Genomic DNA, 24,930 nt, shown 5'->3' on the forward strand with positions numbered 1-24,930 from the left:
CTTATCTGCATTAAATCAGTCTCAGAACCTGTGTAATTAATATGTGTCCTGGATTAAAGGGATGATGTGGCAACCCTAGCGCGGGCACGTGGAGTTGCGAACACGCCAGAGCTCATACTTACCTAGGACACCACAAAACCAAAATACACCACACACAAGCAATCATTTGATGGATTGACAGTTCGGTTATGCCGTGTACACACGATTGGACTATCCGGTGGACTCGATCATGTGTGGGCTCCAGCTGACTTTTTCTTCCCAAAAGTCTGGCGGACCTAGAAATAAGGCTTCAAATTTGTCCGCCGGACTCGGCTTTCTAGCAGACAATCCATTCGTCTGTGTGCTAGTCCGATGGACTAAAACCGACGCTAGGGCAGCTATTGGCTACTGGCTATGAACTTCCTTATTCTATGTCATCACAGACTTTTGGAGTGATCGTGTGTGGCCAAGTCCGTTCGAAAGGACCTCAGCTGCAAAGTCCGTCTGATTGTCCGCCAGAAAGTCAGATCGTGTGTAAGCGGCATTAAAGGCACAAGCAACTGTGACAGTTATTGTTCATGGAATGCCAGACTGTAAACAGTTACATTTTGTTCCCTTGGAATTCCCCTGATTGGATGTACAATACAAAAGGCATAGAAAGCATGTAGTAATGTATAAATGCTGCTACTTTGCCAGTGCCTAGTGTGGCTGATGTGTCCATATGTGAGTGTTGCTGTGACATGGATGACCCAGGTGGGCAGCAGAGTGTGATGCGATCCATAGAGTATTATGGGCTGTCAGGCAGAGTGTGTGTCGCTGGGAGTGCCCCAGTCAGCCTGTCGTGATGTCACAGGGAGGGAGGAGGAGCTCCAGGCACAGAGCTGCTGGTGGCTGCAGAAGGAGAAGAAAAGGAGGAGGAGGTGGAAGATGGTGGAATTAGAGGTGGGTGCTGCTGCACTGAAGACTCCATCTCCGGGCGATCCCCGATCTCCCTGATCCCATCTCCTCCCTCCCTGCAGCAGCCGGCCAGCTGCTCATCCATTGGGCAGCCAGTGTGATCGATCATTGGGAAGAAGAAGAAGAGGCGATCCCTTGGATCTGTGGGTAAGTGAAGGCAAGTGGGCAGCGATCGTGTCATCGTGGAGTAGATGCACCTTTCCAGGGAAGGTGTGGAGCTTCCTGTCCAGTGCTGCAGGATGGGAGCTGGCTGGGAGAGGAGCAGATGGCCTAGGCAGGGAACATGGATAGGAGTCTCCAGGCTGTGGGTGGGATGCAGCATCTGCTGTTTATTCATGCACACAACTAACCCTTCCAGGGCACAACAACATCCAGGGTGATCACAGGTTTGCACTTACCTGGGGGGCAGAGGTAAGTGTGTGGGCAGCAGGGGCTGACAGGTAACAGACTTGCAAAAGTTAATTGAGCAGCCCTGGAATTGGCTGTCAGCCTGTGGATGGTTGTGATTACTGTCAGTGCTGTCAGGAGCTGGACCTGACACTGGAGGGAGGGAGGGAGGGAGGGGAGGGGCTGTCTAATTGAATTGTATGAGCACCAGCACATGGCAGGGGGGCTGCTCATCACTGATGGATGGATGGATCTGGGTGTGCTAGGCTACCATCACATGGGCTATGGAGGGGCTCCTTGGGGAACAGCCTGTTTTATTTAGATATATATACACACACGTATATACTTTTTTTATTATTTAATATATATCTCTATCTCATTTTTATTTTTTTATTATATATATATATATATATATATATATATATATATATATATATATATATATATAAAATTTATTTAATATATGGTAATATGATACCCTCCGAAGCTTCTCAGGACACCTTACCACATTCGTTACTTTCTATACCCAAGATTTATTATTTTCCCAACTTGTAAAGCACTGGCCCATCCAATGGATGTGTATAGAAAAGCACCGAATCGCTCACAGCGTCGCTTTTCCTAGAAGGAGTTTACAATCGAGCGTCTCTGTCCCCATCATGCAGGCACAGATTCAAAGAGGACGAGCTAATGTAAACTTGGCTTGGAGGAAAAGAATGGTACAGCAAGGCTGATATCCTGGTGTGAAGGAACCTGGCTCCAGGACTAACCGCACTGATTGGACGTTTTAAAACAAAACAAAAAAAAAAAGTAGAAAACATTTTTGTAACAACGCAGCACTGTGCGTATATAACATGTATGTGTTTTAGCGTAGGGGCTGGTGTGAATGAGCCCTTAAAGTGGAAGTCCATGCTAAAGCTAAAATTCCTGCATCTATAGACACCAACGATCTAACAATAACCTATCTAGCCCTGAAAAGAAAAAAAAAATGGTATACATTTTTCTGCAGGCGATCCGACCCGATCCCCAGTGGCTGAAGTTCTGCTGAGGACACGTCCGACTACGGCTGTGAAATGAATGGGACGAGGCATTACTATGGGGCTTCCTTTGTCGGCCGTGTCCTCTGCACCCGCCTACACAGCTCGGCATGGGATCAGAGCTGCAGATCGGGTCGGATCGTCTGCAGAAAAGGTATTTTATACTGATTTTCTTTTTTTTTTTTCTTTACAGGGCTAGAGAGGTTAGTGTAATGCCGCGTACACACGATCGGACATTCCGACAACAAAATCCTTGATTTATTTCCGACGCATGTTGGCACAAACTTGTCTTGCATACACACGGTCACACAAATCTTGTCAGAAATTCCGAACGTCAAGAACGCGGTGACGTACAACACCTACGACGAGCCGAGAAAAATGAAATTCAACAGCCAGTGCGGCTCCTCTGCTTGATTCTGAGCATGCGTGGAATTTTGTGCGTTGGAATTGTGTACACACGATCGAAATTTCCGACAACGGATTTTGTTGTCGGAAAATTTGCGATCCAGCTTTCAAATTTTTGTTGTCCGAATTTCCGACAGCAAATATCCAGTGGACGCGGTCTGAATTTACGACAACAAGCTCACATCGAAAATTTGTTGTTGAAAATTCCAGCCGCGTGTACGCGGCATTAGAATGTTGGTGGCTATAGATGCAGGGATTTTAGTTTTAGCATGGACTTCCACTTTAATGGCTTATTCACACCAGCCCCTGTGCTAAAACACATACGCGTTATGTACGCGCAGTGCTGTGTTGTTACAAAAAATGTTTTGTATTTTTTTTTTTTTATGTCTATACAGCGCAGTCTGTTGCAACGCCCTCTAATTGCTCCTGTATTGAATTGTTTTATAACTGTACTGTCTGCCCGCACATTGTAAAGCGCTGAGCAAACCACTGGCTCTATATAAATCCTGAATAATAATTTTTATGCGACACCCCACAAACCATGTCAACGCAATTGTGGTGGGATCTATGCAGCTTAATGATGATCGTGTGAGCGAGCCCTAAATGTACAAAACGCGTAGCTATGATTAATCGCTAAATTTATGGTTTTATATAAAATTATGTGGAAATGTCACTTTATGTAGGATGCTTTCATTGTTAAAGTATTACTAAACCCACAACAGTAAAATCGGTCTGTATATGCAGTAAAAGCATGCTGGTTATACTCCCTGTGGAACCTAAGGGGTTAATCCTTTGCTTTTGTGTAAAAAGGCTGTTTGATCCTGTCTTCTCTGATCCTCCCCTTCTTCCACAGTCCCCAATCGATCTGCTGATAGAACAGAGCCTTGGAGGTACTTTGCATGTGCTCAGTTTTGTGTGTATTGCCAGAGGTGTTTTAAACAATAAAACAATTCTTGGGGGGGGGGGGGGGGTGCGTGTAATCAGCACAAGGGCCAATCAACACTGTCCAGACAAGGGGTCAGGCATCCTGCAGCCTCAGAGGAGACTGAGAACTCCTCCTGCTATTTTTAACCAGTGCTCGTCCGGACACTGATAGAAGTCACAAGACTGCTGATGAGAAAAGGTATTTAGCATTTTTTTTTTTCTTCTTTTAGAAAGAAGGGATTTGGCTGTTTATATTTACTAAAACATTGCATTTCTATGTTCTTTGTACTCTGGGAGACCAGATATAGTGAATGCAGGGTCCTGGATTTAGTAACACTTTAAGGCTTTATGTTTAAAAAACAAACTCCCCTTTTTTTTTTTTATTTATTTATTTATTTTTTTTTTTTTAAAGCTGCAAGGCAAAGTTATAATGTGCAAAGTTATAATGTGCTAGTATACATCACATACTAGCGCATTATGTGAAACTTGCTTTTAAAATGAAGCTCTTCGATGACCCACTGTCACCGCTGACAGGACTTCCATCTTCACCCTGTCGCCCTCCAGCCATCTGATTAGCCACACCGTGATGACGTCACCCCGCATGCGTGGAGTCGCTACTCAAGGCACAGGAATTTGAAGGAATGGCCTGGGTGGCCATTCCTTTAGAGCGCATGCGCCAGTGACGCTACTGGCCCATTCACAAGTAAATATCTCCTAAATGGTGTACATAAGAGTAAGTACATTTAACCACTTCCCGACCGCCGCACGACGATGTACGTCGACAGCATGGCACGGGCAGGCATATTGGCGTACATGTACGTCCCTGCCTTCCCGCGGGTCGGGGGCCCGATCGGTCGGTATTCGTGCGGGAGCGATCCCGGACGAGGGGGCGGCCATTCGTTCATGGCCACCCCCTCGCGATCGCTCCCGACGAATAGGAATCGTTCGTGACATCACTTCCTCTCCTGTAATGTAAACACAGGAGAGGAAGTGATGTATTCTCTCCTCCGTGTCGGTATTTTTCGTTCCGACACCGAGGAGAGAGGATCGGTGAGTTGCACCAACACGTCACTACACAGTAGAACATGCCAGGCACACTCACACCCCCCCGATCACCCCCCCCAATTACCCCTGCCCCCCAGTCACAGTGACACCAATGTCATTTTTTTTTTTTTGCATTGGTGTCATTTGTGACTGTAATAACTGTTAGGGCAGTTAGGGTTAGCCCCCTTTAGTTCTAAGGTACCCCCCTAACCCCCCCAATAAAGGTTTAACCCCGTGATCACCCCCCGTCGCCAGTGTCACTAAGGCTGGGTTCACATTGCAGCGGTTTACGAATGTGATTCGCACTGCAGTGCAAATCACATCCGATCTCTGTGCGATTCGAGTTCAGCTATACAGATAGTATGGCTGAATTCGTGTCGCACCCGCCGCAAACTCGAACGGGACCCTTTTTTTGGTCCGCAGCAGAATCGGATCGCATGGGTGTTCACACCATGCGATCCAAGTTTGCAGATCGCACTGCGATATGCGAACTGATCTGGGGGTGTCATTAACATTTCACTGACACTCCCAGCAGTTCGCATAGGGCAGTGTGAACTGCCGCCGGGAGGCATGCGATGCGGGAACCCGCCGCCGATTCGTGGCGTTCCCGCATCGCTCCAGTGTGAACCCAGCCTAATAAGCGATCGTTTTTCTGATCGCTGTATTAGTGTCACAGGTGACGCTAGTTAGGCAGGTAGGTATTTAGGTTCGCCGCAGCTTTTTATAGCGCCAGGGACCCCCATATACTACCGCATAAAGCCCCCTGATTGCCCCCTAGTTAACCCTTTCACCAGTGATCACTATATAACGGTTACAGGTGACGCTGGTTGGTTAGTTATTTTTTTATAGTTTCAGGGCACCCGCCATTTATTACCTAGTCTCACTAGTGTACCCCTAAATTTAGGGGTGTCTACTTTCCAAAATGGGGTCATTTGGGGGGGGTTTGTGCCATCTTGGCATTTTATGGCCTTCAAAACTGTAACGCCCTTAGAAAGCCTGAAGGCGGTGCTTGGTTTTCGGGGCCCCGTACGCGGCTAGGCTCCCAAAAAGTCCCACATATGTGGTATCCCCGTACTCAGGAGAAGCAGCAGAATTTATTTTGGGGTGTCATTTCACATATGCCCATGGCATGCGTGAGCAATATATCATTTAGTGACAACTTTGTGAAAAAAAAAAAAAAAAAAAAAAAGTTTGTAATTTTCCCGCAACTTGTGGCAAAATATAAAATATTCCATGGACTCAACATGCCTCTCAGCAAATAGCTTGGGGTGTCTACTTTCTAAAATGGGGTCATTTGTGGGGGTTTTGTGCCATCTTGGCATTTTATGGCCTTCAAAACTGTAATAGGTAGTGAGAAGTGAACTCAAAAATTTACGCCCTTAGAAAGCCTGAAGGCGGTGCTTGGACTTCGGGGCCCCGTACGCGGCTAGGCTCCCAAAAAGTCCAACATATGTGGTATCCCCGTACTCAGGAGAAGCAGCAGAATTTATTTTGAGGTGTCATTTCACATATGCCCATAGCATGTGTGAGCAATATATCATTTAGTGACAACTTTGTGTAAAAAAAAAAAAATATATATTTTTTTTTGTCATTATTCAATCGCTTGAGGCAAAAAAATAAAATATTCAATGGGCTCAACATGCCTCTTATCAATTTCCTTAGGGGGTCTACTTTCCAAAATGGGGTCATTTGGGGGGGTTTTGTACTGCCCTGCCATTTTAGCACCTCAAGAAATGAGATAGGCAGTCGTAAACTAAAAGCTGCGTAAATTCCAGAAAACGTACCTTAGTTTGTAGATGTGACAACTTTTGCGCAAACCAATAAATATACAATTATTGACTTTTTTTTTACCAAAGACATGTGGCTGAATACATTTTGGCCTAAATGTATGACTAAAATTGAGTTTATTGGATTTTTCTAATAACAAAAAGTAGAAAATATCATTTTTTTTCAAAATTTGCGGTCTTTTTACGTTTATATCGCAAAAAATAAAAATCGCAGAGGCAATCAAATACCATCAAAAGAAAGCTCTATTTGTGGGAAGAAAAGCACGCAAATTTTGTTTGGGTACAACATTGCATGACCGCGCAATTACCAGTTAAAGCAGCGCAGTGCCAAAGTGTAAAAAGACCTCTGGTCATTTACCAGCAAAATGGTCCGGTCTGAAATTGGTTAAGAGACATTTACTGTACCTATAGGTAAATGTCAACCATTTGGATTTTGCTCCCACTTTAAGCAATATAGGATTCCTAAATTTAATATTGCATAACAAAAACACCTACTGCTTTTTTAAGACCACCTTTATTTATTTATTAAAATATATATTGATCCATTAGCTTATCGATAACCTTGATCATTCTAAAAGTCCAGTATTCATTACGTGATGGATGACCTTGAATCAACTCATAAATTGTAGACCTCTACAAATGATACAGTATGAAATGACCTTGGCCCTTTATTATTAGTTAACCCATATTTTTTTTCTTTTTTCTTGGTCTCTGTTCTGGAATGATTATTGTTACGACTTCACTTTGACTTTTTTAATCTGCATGCTTACTTTTGGTCAGTAACTCCTAAAATATATCAGCTAGATACAGCTGGCCATTTAGGATTTTTATGGTAGCCCCAACTAGCTCAATGTTTTTGCATAATGTGAAAGATGAAGTTACGCCGAGTAAATAGATACCTAACATGTCATACTTCAAAATTGCACACGCTCATGGAATGGAGCCAAACTTCCTTACTTAAAAATCCCCATAGGCGCCACTTCAACATTTTTTTTACTGGTTACATGTTTTGAGCTATAGAGGAGTTCTAGGGCTAGAACTGTTGCTCTCGCTCCAACGTTCGCTGCGATACCTCACATGTGTGGTTTGAACACCGTTTTCATGTGTGAGCGGGACTTACATATGCGTTCGCTTCTGCACACGGGGACAAGAGTGCTTTAAATTTGTTTTTTTTCTTTATTGTTAATTTTTACTTTTATTCAATAAGACCCCACATCTCACCTCTAGGCTGGGAAGCATGAAATAAAAAAATAAAAAAACAAACAAAAAAAATCGATCTCGGCTTCCCAGCTGAATCGGCGTCGTTTGTTTGAATGCTGAGGTCAGACATGACCTCATAACATTGCGCCCCTCCACCAAATGATCATAGAGACTCTGGCGACCATCTGGTCCACCGGAAATCTCTATGGTAAACATCTGGGGCCGGTGTATCCGTTCTCCGACTCACAGATGGAAGCGTTTAGTTGGTAGAAGCATCGGAGGGCGGTCGGAGGTGAGAATATCCCCTCTCACCAACCGTAAGAACAATCAAGCCGGGGAACAGCCGCTATGATCATTCTTACGGTGTAGGGAATCGCCAGCTGAAAAAGCTGATATCTGAATGATGCCTGTAGCTGCAGGCATCATTCAGATATACCCGCACAAAGTCAAGAAAGTCATATGATGTCTAGTGGGCGGGAAGTGATTAAAGGTACACTTTAGTCAAGCCCTGAGGTGCTGGCTGGGCACACAAAGGGAGATTAACTAAAACTGGTGCACACAGAATCTGGTGTAGCTGTGCTTAGTAACCAAACAGCTTCTACGTTTTATTGTCAAAGCTTAACCACCTCAGTTTTTAGGTTTTACCCCCTTTTTGACCAGTCCTTATTTATTTTTATTTTTTTGCTATTTAGCACTGTGCAACTTTAACTGGTACTTGCATGGTCATGCCATGCTGTACCCAAGCAAAATTTTATCAAATTTTTTTTTTTTTCAAGATTTCTTTTGGTGGTATTTGATAACCACTGAGGTTTTTATTATATAAACATATAAAATGAAATTTTTCGTTCTGCTATAATACATATCTAATAAAAAAAATAAAAATCGAATTTCTTCATAAATTTTAGCCAAAATGTATCCTGCTTAATGGTTTTTGGTAAAAAAAAAAAAAAAAAAAAAAAAAAAATCCCAATAAGTATATAATAATTGGTTTGTGTGAAAGTTATAGCGTCTACAATCGTGAATATGTATATATGTGTGTATGTAAGTGATCACCAGTGATAATATATACTGTCTCTTTACTAATGACACTGGCTGAGAAGGGGTTAACATTGAGGGTGATGAAAGGGTTAACTGTGTGCCTAATGTAAATGTGTGTTGCGTTGCTTTTTACTAATAACGTCTTTTTTTGATTGTTATCCCTGCAAAGCGAGAGATTGTCGACACAGCTGATCAGCAGGTCCCAGCCATGAATTATTGGCCAGGACCTGCTGACAAACTCCCACTGTGTACAATCGCAGTGTGTATCTATCAGCGGGTGGTGCGCATGCAAGCGCCCTAATCCTGGAAACAAGTAGCGAGGTACCAGCAGGGGCGGACTGACCATTGGGCCACTCGGGCACTGCCTGAGGGCCCCGAGCCACTAGGGGGCCCCATCAGGGTTGCCAGCCTCAGTAAAACCAGGGACAGTATGTAAAAATCTGTTTTTTTTTTTTTTTTTTTTTTTTATACATCCGTCTCTGAAATGTCCCTTACCGACATCCTTTTGGTCTAAAAATCCTGAGATTATAGCTGCCCCACCTCTCCAGTACCTTCTCATCCAATAGAAACATGTCTGTGTATACTGTGTGGCCCCATAATCTCGCATTGCCTGGGGGGCCCTCATAATCTCCTATTGCCCGGGGGCCCCATGAGTTGTCAGTCCACCCCTGGGTACCAGTATGTCACTGTGCCTTTCTGCAGTACATGGCGGTCCACATGTAAGTAATTTACGAAGCTGAAGTTAGAAGCTGATTGGTTACTATGCACAGCTGCACCAGGTTGTGTGTGTGTGTATACCGGGTTTTTGAAAACCTCCCCATAACATCTCTGGTCATTAGTTCCGTTTTTCGGCCAGGCATTACTATATAAGTGTCCACCACTTACCATTTGTTGGTTTCTGGTGACCCGAGAAACGCTTTTCTTTCCCTGTTTGTAGCCGAGATGTTCTCTGACATAGCCAATCTGGGCTCCTGGTGGCCTATCTGTTACAGGAAGTCTGGAGTATTGACGTGTAAACTAAAGCTCTTCAAAGACACCAGGCAGATTCAGACCTGACTTGGAAGTTTGAATGTAATTGTTGATGCATCAAGCAGAGTTAAATGAGGAAGTTGCATTGCACAGATTCAGGAAACCTAATCCTCCACCCCACAGAGAAGGATAGTTACACTACTTTACACAAAGCTCAGATGAAAGTGCATTTTCTGACGTAAAGGAAAACTGTACTGGAAGCACTGCCCAAATCCCTGAATGTTGCTGGCAGCTGATTCTATGCAGGCGCTGTTTGGCCAAAGTTTTCCCAAAGGCTTCTCAGGCAAAAGTTGGTGGAACAGTAGTGGTAGAAAGGGCATTTCGCTGCTGGAATTTGGCTGAATAGGAATCGGGCAATGCATGATCAGCTGTCCTCCTTTCTTCCTCATCGTTTCTCTCTGGTCGCCATTGTGGGCTCTTCTACAAAAGTTTCTCCTAGCCAGAGCTCCTAACATAGACTAAGAACTTCCCTTTCAGTTTATGGAAAGGCAGTCTTTTGTCCCAATGGTGGATGGCATTTCCATGGGTTCCATGAATAAAGATTGTGGTATGCGTGTACAGAATAGTGTTTTTTTTTTTTTTTTTTTTTTTTTTTTTGCACACATCAAATAAAAGCAGGTAATTCTAAGATTTGGGGGGAGATATACATATAAAGGATAGTGATACTAAAAGTACAGCTATCCATTATTCATGGTTGCATTGTTTTTTTCAGTAGAGCATTATATAATTGCCCCTAAACCTTTGCTTTGGGACACTCATGGTGGTACATGCTCCTGCCATTCCTTATACATGTTAGAGGGCAGGCCAGGCATTGACTCTTCTGCTTTGATTCTGAAAGTAGGAGACAAACCTTAGTGTTATCATGTTCTTTGACCTAGCAGTAATAAATCAGTTGTAAATGGAGTGAGAATAGTGCCAGACACAGGTGTCGGCGTTGAAAGCAATAATAAGTCCTTTGTGTGTGATTCTTCAGTTGAAATTCTAACTTTTGAGATAACCACAGACATACTCTTTAAAATATAAGTCCAGTCAAATCCTATACAAACCTAAACCTGCTCCCTTCCCCATTCTCAGCCCTTTACTAATAATCCTGTAGAGCAGTCGTCTCCAAACTGCAGCCCGGGGGCCGTATGTGGCCTTTTGCTTGCCTTTATGCCACCCTAGGGGTATTATTTCTCCCACTTGTACGAGGAAATCTTCCTCCTACTGACACCAACAATTGGCCATAATTACTCCCACTGACACCAACAATACAAGGAACTATTCATCCCACTGACACCCACAATACAAGGAACTATTCATCCCACTGACACCCACAATACAAGGAACTATTCATCCCACTGCACCAGCAATGGGGCATAATTTCTGCCACTGACACCAATGATAGGGCGTTATTCTATTTATGATTTCACTGACTGACAATAACAATGGGCCATAATTCTTGCCACTGACACTAGAGACGGTGTACTATTTTCCCCACTGACCACAGTCTCCCCTCGCCACCCCACCCCCAAAAAGCCTGAAGGACAGTAAACTGGCCCTTTGTTTAGAAAGGTTGGAGACCCCTGCTGCAGAGGAAAGATGCATACTCTTGCCTATTCTGGGGATGCTTTGGTCCGGTCTCGTGATTTCCCCAGCGGCTGGCTTCAGTGAAGAGGAGAGATTGCCAACACCCATAGGCTTACTATGGAACATTTGTTGTCAGCAGTCCCTCTTCTACCTTGAAGCCAGCGCTGGGAGACTATAATGTGACTGGAGTGCATAGGGAATAAGTAAAATCCTGTTCACTTCTGGGATTTACACACACACACCGAGGCACACCTTCAGATCTGCAACCCTGCCTCTCATTGGCCCTCTTTCGACTCATCCCCTCCCTTCCTGGCAAACTCTATCTATCATATGAGAGAGAGAGGTGCATGATGTCATAAGGCTAGGCTAATGACCAGATAAGAAACCGGAAGTGGGTTGTAAAAGGTATTTACTGGCAGAAAAAAAATGGTTTACTATCCAAAGTTAAAACAACAAGGGCAGAAGATTTAATAGATGGAATGACTGAAGGTCCTTTTGTAAAAAAAAAAAAAAAAAAAAAAAAGTTTTTTTATTGATGAGAACTTAAGGTACCATATGGAGTAGTTTCAGGGATATACAGTCAATGAACAGTAATATATTTGTTACATTTCCCAAATTTTACAGAAATTTGACAGTGTATAGCCATTGACCTCCAACCCATAAATTAAGAATCACTGCAAGGGACACGTCATCCTCACTGCTCCCTTATCCAAGGAGGGCGCAAACGTGGTAACAAACATATCAGGTTTGAGGGAAACTAAAACATGCCCCAAAACAGATAAGAAAAAAAAAAAACAAAAAAAAAAAACTAAAGCAAACTAATACAAAATAGCTCTCTCTAGTCACACTGCCAATCCCGTCATTGAGAAGGGTATGTGTAACATAGTTTGTCTCATCAGGCGTACCTCGCCCAGTACTTTACCTTTTTTCCTACCGTACTTTGCGCAAGGCCAATCATCCCATGATTTCCTGTGCTGATGTATTTTTTTTTCCCCTCACAAGGGTGTTGTTAACCTGCTGGACCCACTGTGTAACCCCCCAGTGCATTGGTCGAGAGCCACAGATGGCCAACCAATTTTCTGGCCAAATATAGGAGTCTCGTGAGCACGATGCACACCAAAGGGGTATACAGACCCTCATTGAGACTGCCCAAGAGGCATGTCAGTGGGTCTACTGCCAACTGCACCTGGAAAACATTATTAATTTTGGCCACAACAGCATTCCAGTACCTTTCCAATTTAGGGCATCTCCATAGCATATGGATTAGATCACCTGTATGGGCCTGACATTTTGGACAAATAGGAGTGTCTCTCCTGTCCCACTTATGTAGCTGCTCAGGTGTGCGGTACACACGGTGCAATATAAACAAATGGGATAGCCTCTGAGCTGCAGACACAGACACCACCGGTCCCACCTCCAGGATCTGTTCCCACTGTTCACCATCAATAGGGCCAACATCTCTCTCCCACTTTTCTCTGGCAAAAGGTCAGGAGCTTGTATATACGAAAGTAGATGGGTATAGAATCTAGAAATAGCCCCTTTATTTTCAGGTTCAACAAATATAGAATTCAGAAACACAGTCATCCAAGCATAAGTCAGACTGTCTGCCCTGTATTTCCACTGCATGTTTTAGTTGGATGTATTGGAAGTGATGACCCCCAAGGAGCGGAAACTCCGCCGATAGGAGAGGATATGGCTTTAGCCTAGTTCCCTGTAAGATCTAATCTATAAACCTTATTCCTGCTCTCCTCCAGACCAGATGCTTGGGGACCTTAGCCAAGTCTGGGTAGTGTCTGTTTCGCCAAATGGGGGTACAGCACATATAACCAGTCACTCCTAATGTACTCCTGACCCCTCTCCATATTTTCCGCAACAGTTGAGCTGTATGGGAGTCAAATGGTATATTAGAGAATCCCATTTCCATATGGGATAGAGCTGTGTAAGCTTCGTCCTGGTCCAACAATAGTCTCCTTGAGGGGTCCCTGTTTGTCCCTAGGTCCCAACCCGTAAAGTATTGCAATTGGGCCGCAAAATAGTACATCTGTGGGTGCGGAACAGCCATGCCACCCCAATCCTTAGGGTATTGTAAGGTAGTCAGTTTTATGCATGCCACCCCACCCTTCCAAATAAGGGCTCTGAAGTGTGAGCTAATTTGCCAGAACCAATACTGCTGTACCCAGACCAGGGCGTTATGCAGGATATATAGCAGTTGTGGTGCCCAAATCATCTTAGTGAGGTTTACGCGCCCAGTCGCTGAAAGTGGCAGCTTACTCCAACTAGCTTGCTTTTGTTGAAATTTGCGCAATAGTCGCTTAAGATTCAGCGCAATATATTTTCGCCCGGATCCCCAGTCACCACTATTCCCAAATATTTGAAAGAGGTAACTACAGGTGTGTGTGAAAGATCCGCCGACAGCGGCCCCTGCAAGGGGTCTAATGGTAAGAGAGCGGACTTATGCCAGTTAATGGCAAAGCCAGACAGCTGACCAAATTGGTCAATTAGTGCCATGACCGCTCTCAGGGACCCAGCGGTATCACCCAAGTGCAGCAGTGTGTTATCGTATAGTGACATTTTTTCCTCATGCTGTCCGCACCGCAAACCCACAATGTTAGGGGACTCCCTCACTCTAGCTGCCAGAGGTTCCAACACAAGGGCAAACAGCAGGGGCGACAATGGGCACCCCTGCCGTGTGCCCCTAAACGACGGAAATGCCTCAGAGAGGGTGTCATTAATCCTCACCCTGGCTGTGGGGGCCTTATACAGCAGCTGTACCCAAGAGATTAATGTATCTTCCAACTCAAAGCGTCGTAGCACATCCCACAAATACTTCCATTCCACACTGTCAAATGCCTTGGCAGCGTCAAGGGAAAAAACAGCTCTATTATTGGGGTTGTCAACTGGAATTTGGGTATTAAGAAATAGTCTGCGGATATTCAATGATGTGAATCTAGTTGGAATAAAGCTGGACTGGTCCGGATGCACCAGGTCCGCCACCACCCCCGACAGTCTAGTAGCCAGTACCCTAGCCAAAATCTTCACGTCAGTATTGAGAAGTGATATGGTTCGGTATGAGTCAGGCTGCAGAAGGTCCTTATTGGGCTTCTGGATGACCACAATGTTGGCCTCATTCATGGAGGCGGGTAAACCGCCCCCCTGGAGGGCATCATTCAGGGTGGCCAACAGAGTGGGAAGTAGTACATCTCCATACTTCCCGTATATTTCAGTGGGTAGGCCATCCGCACCTGGTGATTTGTTATTCGCCAGTTGCGCCACTGCCAAGGAAAGTCCCTCCAGAGTTATTGGCACGTTAAGTGCGGTCCGAGCCTGCTGCGATAAATGCGGAAGGGAGCACTGACCCAAAAATTTGTCCAGTTCCTCATTCGTGGGATGGACCTTAGAGTTGTATAAGTCCCTGAAAAAGTCAGAAAATACCTCCAGGGACATGACTCTGATCTGTGATTGTGTCTCCTGCTGTATTCCGTATACATTCAATGTGTGTGTTGTCCTGTTGGGCTCTAGCAATCATCGCAAGCAAATGACCAGTGAAGGTCCTCTTTAATGCTCTCCTTGCTTGGCCTCTCAGTTTAGGTGGACAGTCATGTCTTGGTAGGTTTGCAGTTGTGCCATACTCTTTCCATTTTCGGATGATGGATTGAACCGTCCTTCGTGAGATGTTCAAAGCTTGGGATATTTTTTAATAACCTAACCCTGCCTTATACTTCTCCACAACTTTATCCCTGACCTGTCTGGTGTGTTCCTTGGCCTTCTTGATGCCGAGTGTTCACTAAGGTTCTCTAACAAATCTCTGAGGGCTTTACAGAACAGCTGTATTTATACTGAGAATAAATTGCACACAGGTGGACTCTATTAATTAGGTGACTTCTGAGGGCAATTGGTTCCACTAGATTTTAGTTAGGGGTGTCGGAGTAATGAAGGCCCCTTGAACCGCCTTTAGGGAAAGCACTGTGGGTATTGTTGTGAGAATTTGATTGTATAACATTTATGTGAACCTTTTATTCTAGGATGTGTGTTTTATAGATTGTCATCTGTCTCTCTGTGTCTGGTTTAATCGAGAAGGGAAGTTAAGTAGCTCACTTAGCTTTAGCTACAAAGACCTGAGGTGACTGGGTGGTACCTTAACTCTAGGAAAAGGCTATACTGAGGCACATCCAACTACCGTGAGAAGATTCAGCTATCACAAGAGTTGCTAGGTGAGTATCCCTCCTCTGTTCCCCAGGCCCCTCACTACAAAAATCTCATAGGTGCTCTGATCCCCAGCCCCTGCAGGGTCCTCAGTACTTCAGTCAGACATTGGATTAGTACTGGAGTCGCTGGCAATGAATTTGCTGGCTCCACTCATACAATCCCCACTCTGCCCACAGCTCTACAGGATCATTTACACAGCCTTGACCTCTCCTTTAATTCATGGACCTCTGTTGCTACCCATGCCAGAGTGTGTCTCTCAGCCATCATATGCCCTGAAAACTGCTGCTCTGACCAGAAGGTGTTTCTCCTCTACACCCAGCAGCCTTCCCCTATGCTCATTCCTGCCTAGGGTGGGCCCCTTCACAGCTACTGGCGCTGATGACGCTGGCTCCTCTCCTACTTTCCCCACTTACTCCTCTGCCCACAACCTGTGAAGACTTCTAATACAGCATCTGCCTCTGTTAATGGACACTGCCTTCCCCATCCTAGGATTCCCAGAGCACTGCCATCACATGTGAATGGACACCTCCAGCATCTCACTCCCTGGATTCCGTCAGAGACTGAGTTCCCGGTGCCCTACAGGGCAGGAACTGATGTATCCTGTCAGCTCTCATCCCCTCCAGCATATCACTGCCTGGGTGAGAGATCAGGTTTCCATACTGGAGGAGGCACTGATCATTAACTCTTTGCATCCCTGCATGCCAGTCAGCTCTCCTCTTCAGAAACTTGTGGTTTCAGTGTTGCAGTTCACACAGGGTCAACTCCTGGACTCCAGACTCTCCTCAGGACTCAGACCTCCGCTGGGTATGATTATGGGGTGGTATGAGGTAAGTCAAGTGTAGCTGTTTTTTGGCAACTGAGAAATTTTGCAGCAGCCCAATCAATCAATTTTTTTTATTTTTTACTTTATTTGGCTGTCATGCCAGCTGTGGCACCCACCCCATCCCCTGAGTCTGGTTCTCACCTGGGTGGCCCTCTATCAGCAATTTTTCCCTGTCAATTTGCACTTGGCACAGGGGATCAAATGAAGAATACATTTTTAAAATGGCGCCGTGAGTTTACTGATGTGCTGATGCTGGTGCTTTTTGATACACAGGCAGTTGACAAATATAAACATATTGATGTTAAGGCCTCATGTACACTGCTGCTGGTAAACGGACATTTAGGAGCAGTTGGGAGTTTTTTTTTTCAACTGCCCTTGAACCCTGTTATCTTATCTGTTCATGTATACATGGTCATTTACAGTCGTTTCTAGGCAGTTGAGATTAGAGAGATTTTTTTGGAACACAAAAAAATGGTTTCAGAAGCTTAGTTAACAGGCATTTCAAGCGCCAGACGCTTCTAAGTGCGGCTAAACGCGGTAACTCGCGTTTAGCTGTGTTTCGTTTACAGGTGTTTTTCATTTTTGGCTATTTTAAAATTGCCAAACTGCGCTCAACGAGGCATGGAAACACTGCAAAACTGACGTTTTAAACGCCGGTTACTATCTGTCAAGTTAAATCGTTCAGGAGAGGTTGTAAAAGCGTCCTGTGTACATGAAGCCTTATACTTGGGGTGAACAATCAAAGCAGCTTCCTTATATTTTAGGAACTGGCTGTGGGTTTCTATGCCTATCCATTGCTCGTTGACTCTTTCTGAATGGGGAATATACCACCTGCCAAACCAGGTTCCAAGATCAACCCTCCAAAGAGGGGGAAGCCAGAGAACGTCTCAAGGATGTTGCACTGCCTAGACCGGTACCCTCTCAGTTGGGAGGCTTGGATCTTACAGTCAGGATTTAATCGGGGGTTTGGACCCCTTTCATACCACTCCTAACGCTCCTCACATGGTGGGGTACCCAAAAAAATAAATAAAATTATATAAAGGAGAAAAACATAGGGATTGCTGCACAAAAAATGATATTTAATCCAAAAAATATGAAAGATTAGATCATGTCCATGATATGCAAGGTATACGTTGATATAGATAGATAGATGGAGATGCAAGGCTCGAGTGCTGCGGGAACGCATGGGAACGGCGTTCCCGTACTATTTCCACAGCGGGAACGCCGTTCCCATTAGCTGTCTGAGCCGGGCTGAGGCTATGCAGCGCGTAGTCCGCGCCGCTCCTCAGCCGCCGAGTGACTGGTTGCTAGGCAGGGGCCGCTCCGCATCTAGCAACCGGTCACATGACTTCGGCCGTGCACGTGGGCACGCACTGGCACGAGACCGTCAGTCAGTGTGACACACGCTGCGCGCCTGCTTGGTTCCGGAGTTCCGGACTGTCCTCCCGCTCCCCTCTACCCAGTGCCTCCTGGGGCCACAGCCGCTGCACTTTTCGAGTTTACTTCTTCTCCCCCCAGAAAAGAAGGGAAGAGAATACCAGGAGGTCAGTCACTAGTGTGTAAGTAAGTTGCATTCTGCAATACCCTGCCAATACTCATCAATACTCTGCAATACCCTGCCAATACTCATCAATACTCTGCAATACCCTATCAGTATCAATACTCTGCAATACCCTGCCAATACTCTGCACTACCCTATCAATACTCTGCACTACCCTATTAATACTCTGCAATACCCCGCCAATACTCTGCAATACATACCCTGCCAATACTCTGCAGTACCCTGCCAATACTGTGCAGTACCCTACCAATACTCTGCAGTACCCTATCAATACTCTGCAATACCCTGCCAATACTCTGCAATACCCTGCCAATACATACCCTGCCAATACTCTGCAATACTCTGCAATACATACCCTGCCAATACTCTGCAACACCCTGCCAATACTCTGCAACACCCTGCCAATACTCTGCAATACCCTATCAATACTCTGCAATACTGTGCCAATACTCTGCAATACCCTGCCAATACTCTGCCAATAAATACTCTGCAATACCCTGCCAATACTCTGCAATACCCTGTCAATACTCTGCAATACCCTGTCAATACTCTGCAATACCCTGTCAATACTCTGCAATACCCTGTCAATACTCTGCAATACTCTGTCAATACTCTGCAATACTCTGCCAATACTCTGCAATACATACCCTGCCAATACTCTTCAATACTCTGCAATACATACCCTGCCAATACCCTGCCAATACTCTGCAATACTGTGCCAATACACACCCTGCAATACCCTATCAATACTCTGCCAATAAATACCCTGCCAATACTCTGCCAATAAATACCCTGCCAATACTCTGCAATACATACCCTGCCAATACTCTGCAATACCCTGCCAATACTCACCCTGCAATACCCTATCAATACTCTTCAATATCCTGCCAATACTCTGCAATACTCTGCAATACATACCCTGCCAATACTCTGCAACACCCTGCCAATACTCTGCAACACCCTGCCAATACTCTGCAATACTCTGCAATACCCTGCCAATACTCTGCCAATACTCTTCAATACTCTTCAATACTCTTCAATACTCTTCAATACTCTTCAATACTCTGCCAATACTCTTCAATACCCTGCCAAGTGTTGTGCATGTGAGCGTATAATTTTTTATTTTTTTTTGGTGGGGGAGTGGATCTTTGGTGGGAGTTCCCACACTTTTTTCCCCAGGACTTGACCCCTGTGGAGATGTATATCGCTATCTATCTCAACTTATACAACGCTTTCCTTTTCCCTGCAGGCTTGTCAGTTAATCGTGGTATTGAGCAGGAGAATTCCTGGGACCAATACTCCACTTTTTTATTTGATGCTCCCACCCTTCTAGTGAAGGCTGACATCGAGTCTGCCTTTTGATTCCTTCCTGTACACTGTGACTGTTCCATCTCAGCAACTCGGGTCTTCTGCCTTTCCCTTTCGGCCAACCCGATCCATCCTGATTGACCAGGAGGGGAAGCCAGAAGAAGGTAGTGAATATTAATTTGCTATTGTCACAGGTGGTTGGGTTCTGGGTACCAACCAAGCCCAAGTTAATTGGAGCCTCAAGTTCTAATCACGGGGCTTGAAGAAAAAGTGCCTCGCCTTGCAGGGGGGGGCGGCACCCCAGCGCCCTTAAAGGAATGGCCGCTCCTGGTAAGACTCCTCTCACATGGAGCAGACTGTCAAGCAGATCCACCTGCTCAGTGGGGGATCTGTCCGCTGATCCCCGCTGAGCAGGTGGAATGAGAGATCCGTGTCTGCTCTGCATCAGCTCGCTATTCTCTATGGGATGGTCAGATGGAAACAGACTGCCTGTCCATTTCCATCAGATGCCATCCGATCGGATCTGCTAGATGGATGGGGACTGGAATCCCTATCCGTCTGTTTTTAGCAGACTGGATAGGATGCAGGCGGGTGTAAAAGGACACATGTCCATTTACATCAGTCTCTCCATAGAGAACAATGGGTGGCCCAACACAGCGGGAGACAACTGCTGTTTTAGTTATCAAAGGTACAGCTGCAGATGGGCACCCTCACTCGACTATAAGCCGAGGGGGGTTTTCAGCCTAAAAAATGTTCTGGAAAAACTCGGCTTATACTCGAGAGTGTGTGTGTGTGTGTGTGTATATATATATATATATAATATAATATAATGTTGTTGTTATTATCATTTACGTTTTTGGTTGTAACATGACAAAATGTGGAAAATGTCAAGGGGTGTGAATACTTTTTCAAGGCACTGTATGTGGGCACTCATATCCCCCCCCCCCCCCCCCCCCAATCACTTTTGGCACCTCTTCAACATTAAGGAGCTTTATACTTTGCAGGATGCAGAGAGGTTTTTTGTCTGGGAATGACTTTGAGAAAAGTAATTGTTTGCAATTTGAGAATACGAACTGATGAGGCAAACAAAGTGGGATATTTCAGAAGCAGACCATATGCACTCCTATTCTATGGTGCCTGAGGGAATGTTACTATACAGAGACTGCTTTATGTTAAAAGTATTATTGAAATTTTATGGAAGGGGAACTCTAGAAAATAGGGCTAATTTTGTGGGTTTTAATGTTATCACTTGTAACTAGATACAGATATGGAAAAAATATTTTTGGAAATACAGCAATGGTAAAAATGACAATATAGCCTGGTAAATGACCTTGCTGTTTGAATGAGATTCTATAGCTGTGATGCATTGTTGTATTACTATTGCATATAAAGTTTCATCGGTGTGTATTATTAATTATTATGCAAAAAATGACATTTAACTCCTCCAAGGCTATTTAAAACACCTGAACATATTTTTTAAAAATATGGGGATTTGGTCACACCATATGGACTAAAGGACTACTAGATCTTCCATACAGAGGAGTGTATTTCTCCCATGGTTAAGAGAAGCAGGCTTTTCCAGTCTATGGATAGCATAGGACCCACTAATAATGGGGTACTTTGTCGCAGTAAGCGGGCTTAAGCACCATATAGCAATATACTGTGACCAAATCCCCCTATTTTTTGAAAATATTCAGGTGTTTTTAAATAGCCTTGCAGTATAGCTGCACAATTAATCGTTAAGGATCGTTATTGCAATTTTTAATTTTTTTTCCCCCCCCTTGTGATCTTGACAATTTCACGATTCTTTCTATGCAGAGAATTCTCTCTGCTCTGCTAAAGCCACAGCCTCAAAAGAAAGGGGAAAAAAAAACAGAGTAGTCTGCCAAGCATCACAACATTCTTCAGCAGTGGAACTTAAGTATAAACATTGTAACAATTTGTCCTTTAGATCAAAGGAATACACTTTGGTGTGTAAATGATAGAAGTTTAACCACTTAAACGCTAAACCTTTTTCCTGACATTTGTTCATTTCAAGTTTAAAATCTTCTTCTTCTTTTTTTTTTTTTTTGCTAGAAAATTACTTAGAACTAGAGGTCGACCGATATATATATCGGCCGATATTTGGCATTTTTTAATTAATCTCCATCGGCCGATTGTGTTGTTAAAAAAGGCCGATTTATATTGCAAAAGTCTTCTGTAATAGAAGTCAATGCAAGTTGCTTGAAGCCTTCAGTGGAACAACTTTGTCTCCTCTCTGGGCAGTCTGCCAAGCAAAGAGATACAATGTTTATAATTATCAATGAACTGAACTCTGTGTGTACGAGTTTAACAATTTAAAGACTACCGTATATACTCGAGTATAAGCCGAGATTTTCAGCCTCTTTTTTGAGGCTGAAAGTGCCCCCCTCGGCTTATACTCGAGTCATCGCTGTCTGCCCGCTCGATCAGCGTGTCGAGCAGACAGACAGCGGCCATTCTATAATTCAAAAGCCGCGCCTCCGGCTCCGCCTTCGCCTGTGATAGGCGGAACACTGAATTTCCCAGCAGCCTGTGTTCCGCCTATCACGGATATCGTATCATCCTCGTACTACGGACGAGGATGATACGATGTCCGTGATAGGCGGAACACAGGCTGCTGGGAAATTCAGTGTTCCGCCTATCACAGGCGAAGGCGGCGGCGCAGCTTTTGAATTTTACAATGGCCGCCGAGGCGCCGACGAAGAGGGCACGGGACGGAGGCAAGGCAAGGCACGGGACGGGACGGGACGGAGGCAAGGCAAGGCACGACACGGGACGGAGGCAAGGCACGGCACGGGACGGAGGCAAGGAGGCAAGGCACGGGACGGAGGCTCGGGACAAAGGCTCGGGACACAGGTAGGCTGGACACACACACACACACACACACACACACACACACACACAGGGATGGATGGATACACACACACACAGGGATGGATGGATGGATGGAGACACACACACACACACAGGGATGGATGGATGGATGGATGGAGACACACACACACACAGGGATGGATGGATGGAGACACACACACACAGGGATGGATGGATGGATGGACACACACACACACAGGGATGGATGGACGGACACACAGGGATGGACGGACACACAGGGATGGACGGACACACACACAGGGATGGACAGGCATGTCTCACCCTCGGCTTATACACGAGTCAATAAGTTTGCCAGTTTTTTTGGGGGTAAATTGGGGGCCTCGGCTTATATTCGGGTCAGCCTATACTCGAGTATATACGGTAAATCTTTTCTGACACTTGATGCTTACAAGTAAAAATCCTGTATTTTCTGCTAGAAAATCACTTAGAACCCCCAAAAATTATAGCAGAGACCCTAGGGAATAAAATAGCGGTTGTTGCAATATTTTATGTCACGGTATTTGCGCAGAGGTCTTTCAAACGCAATTTTTTGGGAAAAAATACACTAATGAGTTAAAAAAAAAAAAAAAACTAAAACAGTAAATTTAGCCCATTATTATTATTATTATTATTATTATTTTTTTTTTCATCCAAAAGTTTTGATTACCTGTTTTTGTGTATTTAATATATAGTTTTTTTATTTTATCTAAATTATACATACAAGTGAACTGATTGGAGGTTTGTTTTGTTTAATAAATGTTTAAATGCAAGAAATTTTCTGGATCACTTATTACTGAATGCTGCTTTCACACTGGAGCGGGCAGGCATTGACGATAAAACGCTGCTAGTTTTAGCAGCGCTTTACCATAATTTTAGCGGCGCTATTCAGCTGCTAGCGGGGCACTTATAATCCAGCTAGCGGCCGAGGAAGGGGTTAAATGTGCCAGTGAAGCGCCGCTGTCAAATCGCATTGCAGGTGCTTCGGCAGTGGTGCCCATTCATTTCAATGGGCAAGAGTGGTGGAGGAGATGATGCTTCTTGCAGGACTTTTTTTTTTTAATGTCCTGCCAGCGCATCTCCTCAGTGTGAAAGCACTGGGGCTTCCACACAGACTGCAGGGGAGCAGTTTAGCAGGCACTTTACAGGCGCAAAAGCCCAAAAGAGCCTGAAAAACGCCTCAGTGTGAAAGGTGTCCAACTGTTAGATTTTTACGAGATGAAGGGAAGAAAAATAAAAAATCGGCCTAACATATCGGCCCAAAAAAATCAGCATCATATATCGGCCATTGGCCAGAGAAAAACCCCTATCAGTTGACCTCTACTTAGGACTTATTATATATATATATAATTCTCTAGACTGGAATTTTTGGGGAAAAAAAATTACACTTTAATGAATTGAAAAAAAAAACTAACCGGTAAAGTTAACCCAATTTTTTTTTTTCTTTTTTTTTGTATAATTTGAAAGATTTTACGCCATGAGAATCGTGATCTTTTTATTCTAAGCAAAAAAGTCTGATTCTCATTTTGGCCAAAAATCGTGCAGCTCTACCTTGCAGGAGTTGAGGCTGTAATATTTTATTCTGTTTTTTATGGTCTTATGGCTGCACCATCTATAACCCCCCTAGCGGTAATCCCAAGTCTGGCTCGGGTTAGGAATTTACTGATAGAAGTGGTAACACCGAGCCAGACTCGGGATTGCATCGCTGGATGCAGGGGAGGACACAGTGAGACTTACTTACCTTGTCCCCTGGATCCAGCGATGTCCGCCGCGCTGTGTGATTGAGCTGTCCTCCGCTCGATTCACAGTGCCGAATGCCGCAGAGCTCCGTTCCCTGCGACGTTACGGCGCACGGGAGCGGAGAACGACGGCAAATTCAAAAAAGTAAAAGTACACAAAACACACACAGCACTGTAATCTTACAGATTACAGTGCTGTATTACAAAATTACACACCCCCTTTGTCCCTAGTGGTCTGTGCAATGCCCTGCGTGCACTTTTATATTATAAATACTGTTTTTTTCTGCCTGGAATTTGGAGATTGTCCATAGCAACCAAAAAGTGTCCCTGTTTTAGGATTTGATTACATTATTGAATATTTTTTATTATTCTTTATTATATTATAAACTTTATCATACCCAGGATGTCTGCTAGACTCTGGTTTGAACAGATTTAAGAGAGTTATTCCTAAGAATTACAGAACTACAATATAAAATGCCAAATTTCCATGCAAAATAATTGTACCGCTTTCAGCACCTAAATCCAGACTGAATCATACCGCCAGGGAGGTTAATGCATCTTTTAGGGTGTGCCCCCCAAATATTTTGTTTGTCTATTTATATGTAATTGGGTGCTGGGAATGTTTCAATACAATGTTCAACTTGGCTCCTTTTCAGAATCAAGACTAAATGACTGCGCAAAATCATGTTTTTATTTATTGGCTGTTCTAATTCAGACTTATATGTATAGATGCCAGGGGGTCATTTGCAATAATTTTATGAAGCTGAAGTTAGCTCCTTATTCGGCCAGCTTATTATTCAGATAGGATCTTTATTCACAAAGGTGATTATTTACTAAACAATCATCTGCAAATTTTATAATAAAATCGTGAAACTTTAGCAACTATTCTGTCTCCCTAACTACCATGTATTTAAAGAGGTAATTCTGAATAAATAACTTTTTCTATATGAGAACCATCTTGGCTCACTCAGATGTGACTTGTTTTCATATAATTTGGCATCCTTTTATTAGTTAACCACTTCAGCCCCAGAAGATTTTACCCCCTTCC

The 24,930-nt window shown here is 44.2% G+C and overlaps 1 protein-coding gene across 4 annotated transcripts in view; it reads left to right on the plus strand.

Moving 5' to 3' along the window:
- Nucleotides 1–824: 824 nt before the first annotated feature.
- APBA1 (amyloid beta precursor protein binding family A member 1) overlaps nt 825–24,930 on the plus strand; it is a 224,896-nt gene continuing 200,790 nt past the window's right edge. Inside the window, exon 1 of one of the 4 annotated variants that reach the window (XM_077474965.1) lies at nt 825–1,083. Coding sequence is in view for 2 of the 4 variants with exons in the window: in XM_077474963.1 (XP_077331089.1) it covers nt 907–921 (15 nt within the window). In the remaining 2 variants the exon portion in view is untranslated. The remainder of the gene's footprint in view (nt 1,084–24,930) is intronic. The other 3 variants (XM_077474964.1, XM_077474963.1, XM_077474962.1) reach the window with 3 other exon arrangements.

Source organism: Lithobates pipiens, unplaced genomic scaffold, assembly GCF_037356315.1.
Source record: "Lithobates pipiens isolate NorthernLeopardFrog02 unplaced genomic scaffold, aLitPip1_a1.2 Scaffold_13, whole genome shotgun sequence".
Lineage (NCBI taxonomy): Eukaryota > Metazoa > Chordata > Amphibia > Anura > Ranidae > Lithobates > Lithobates pipiens.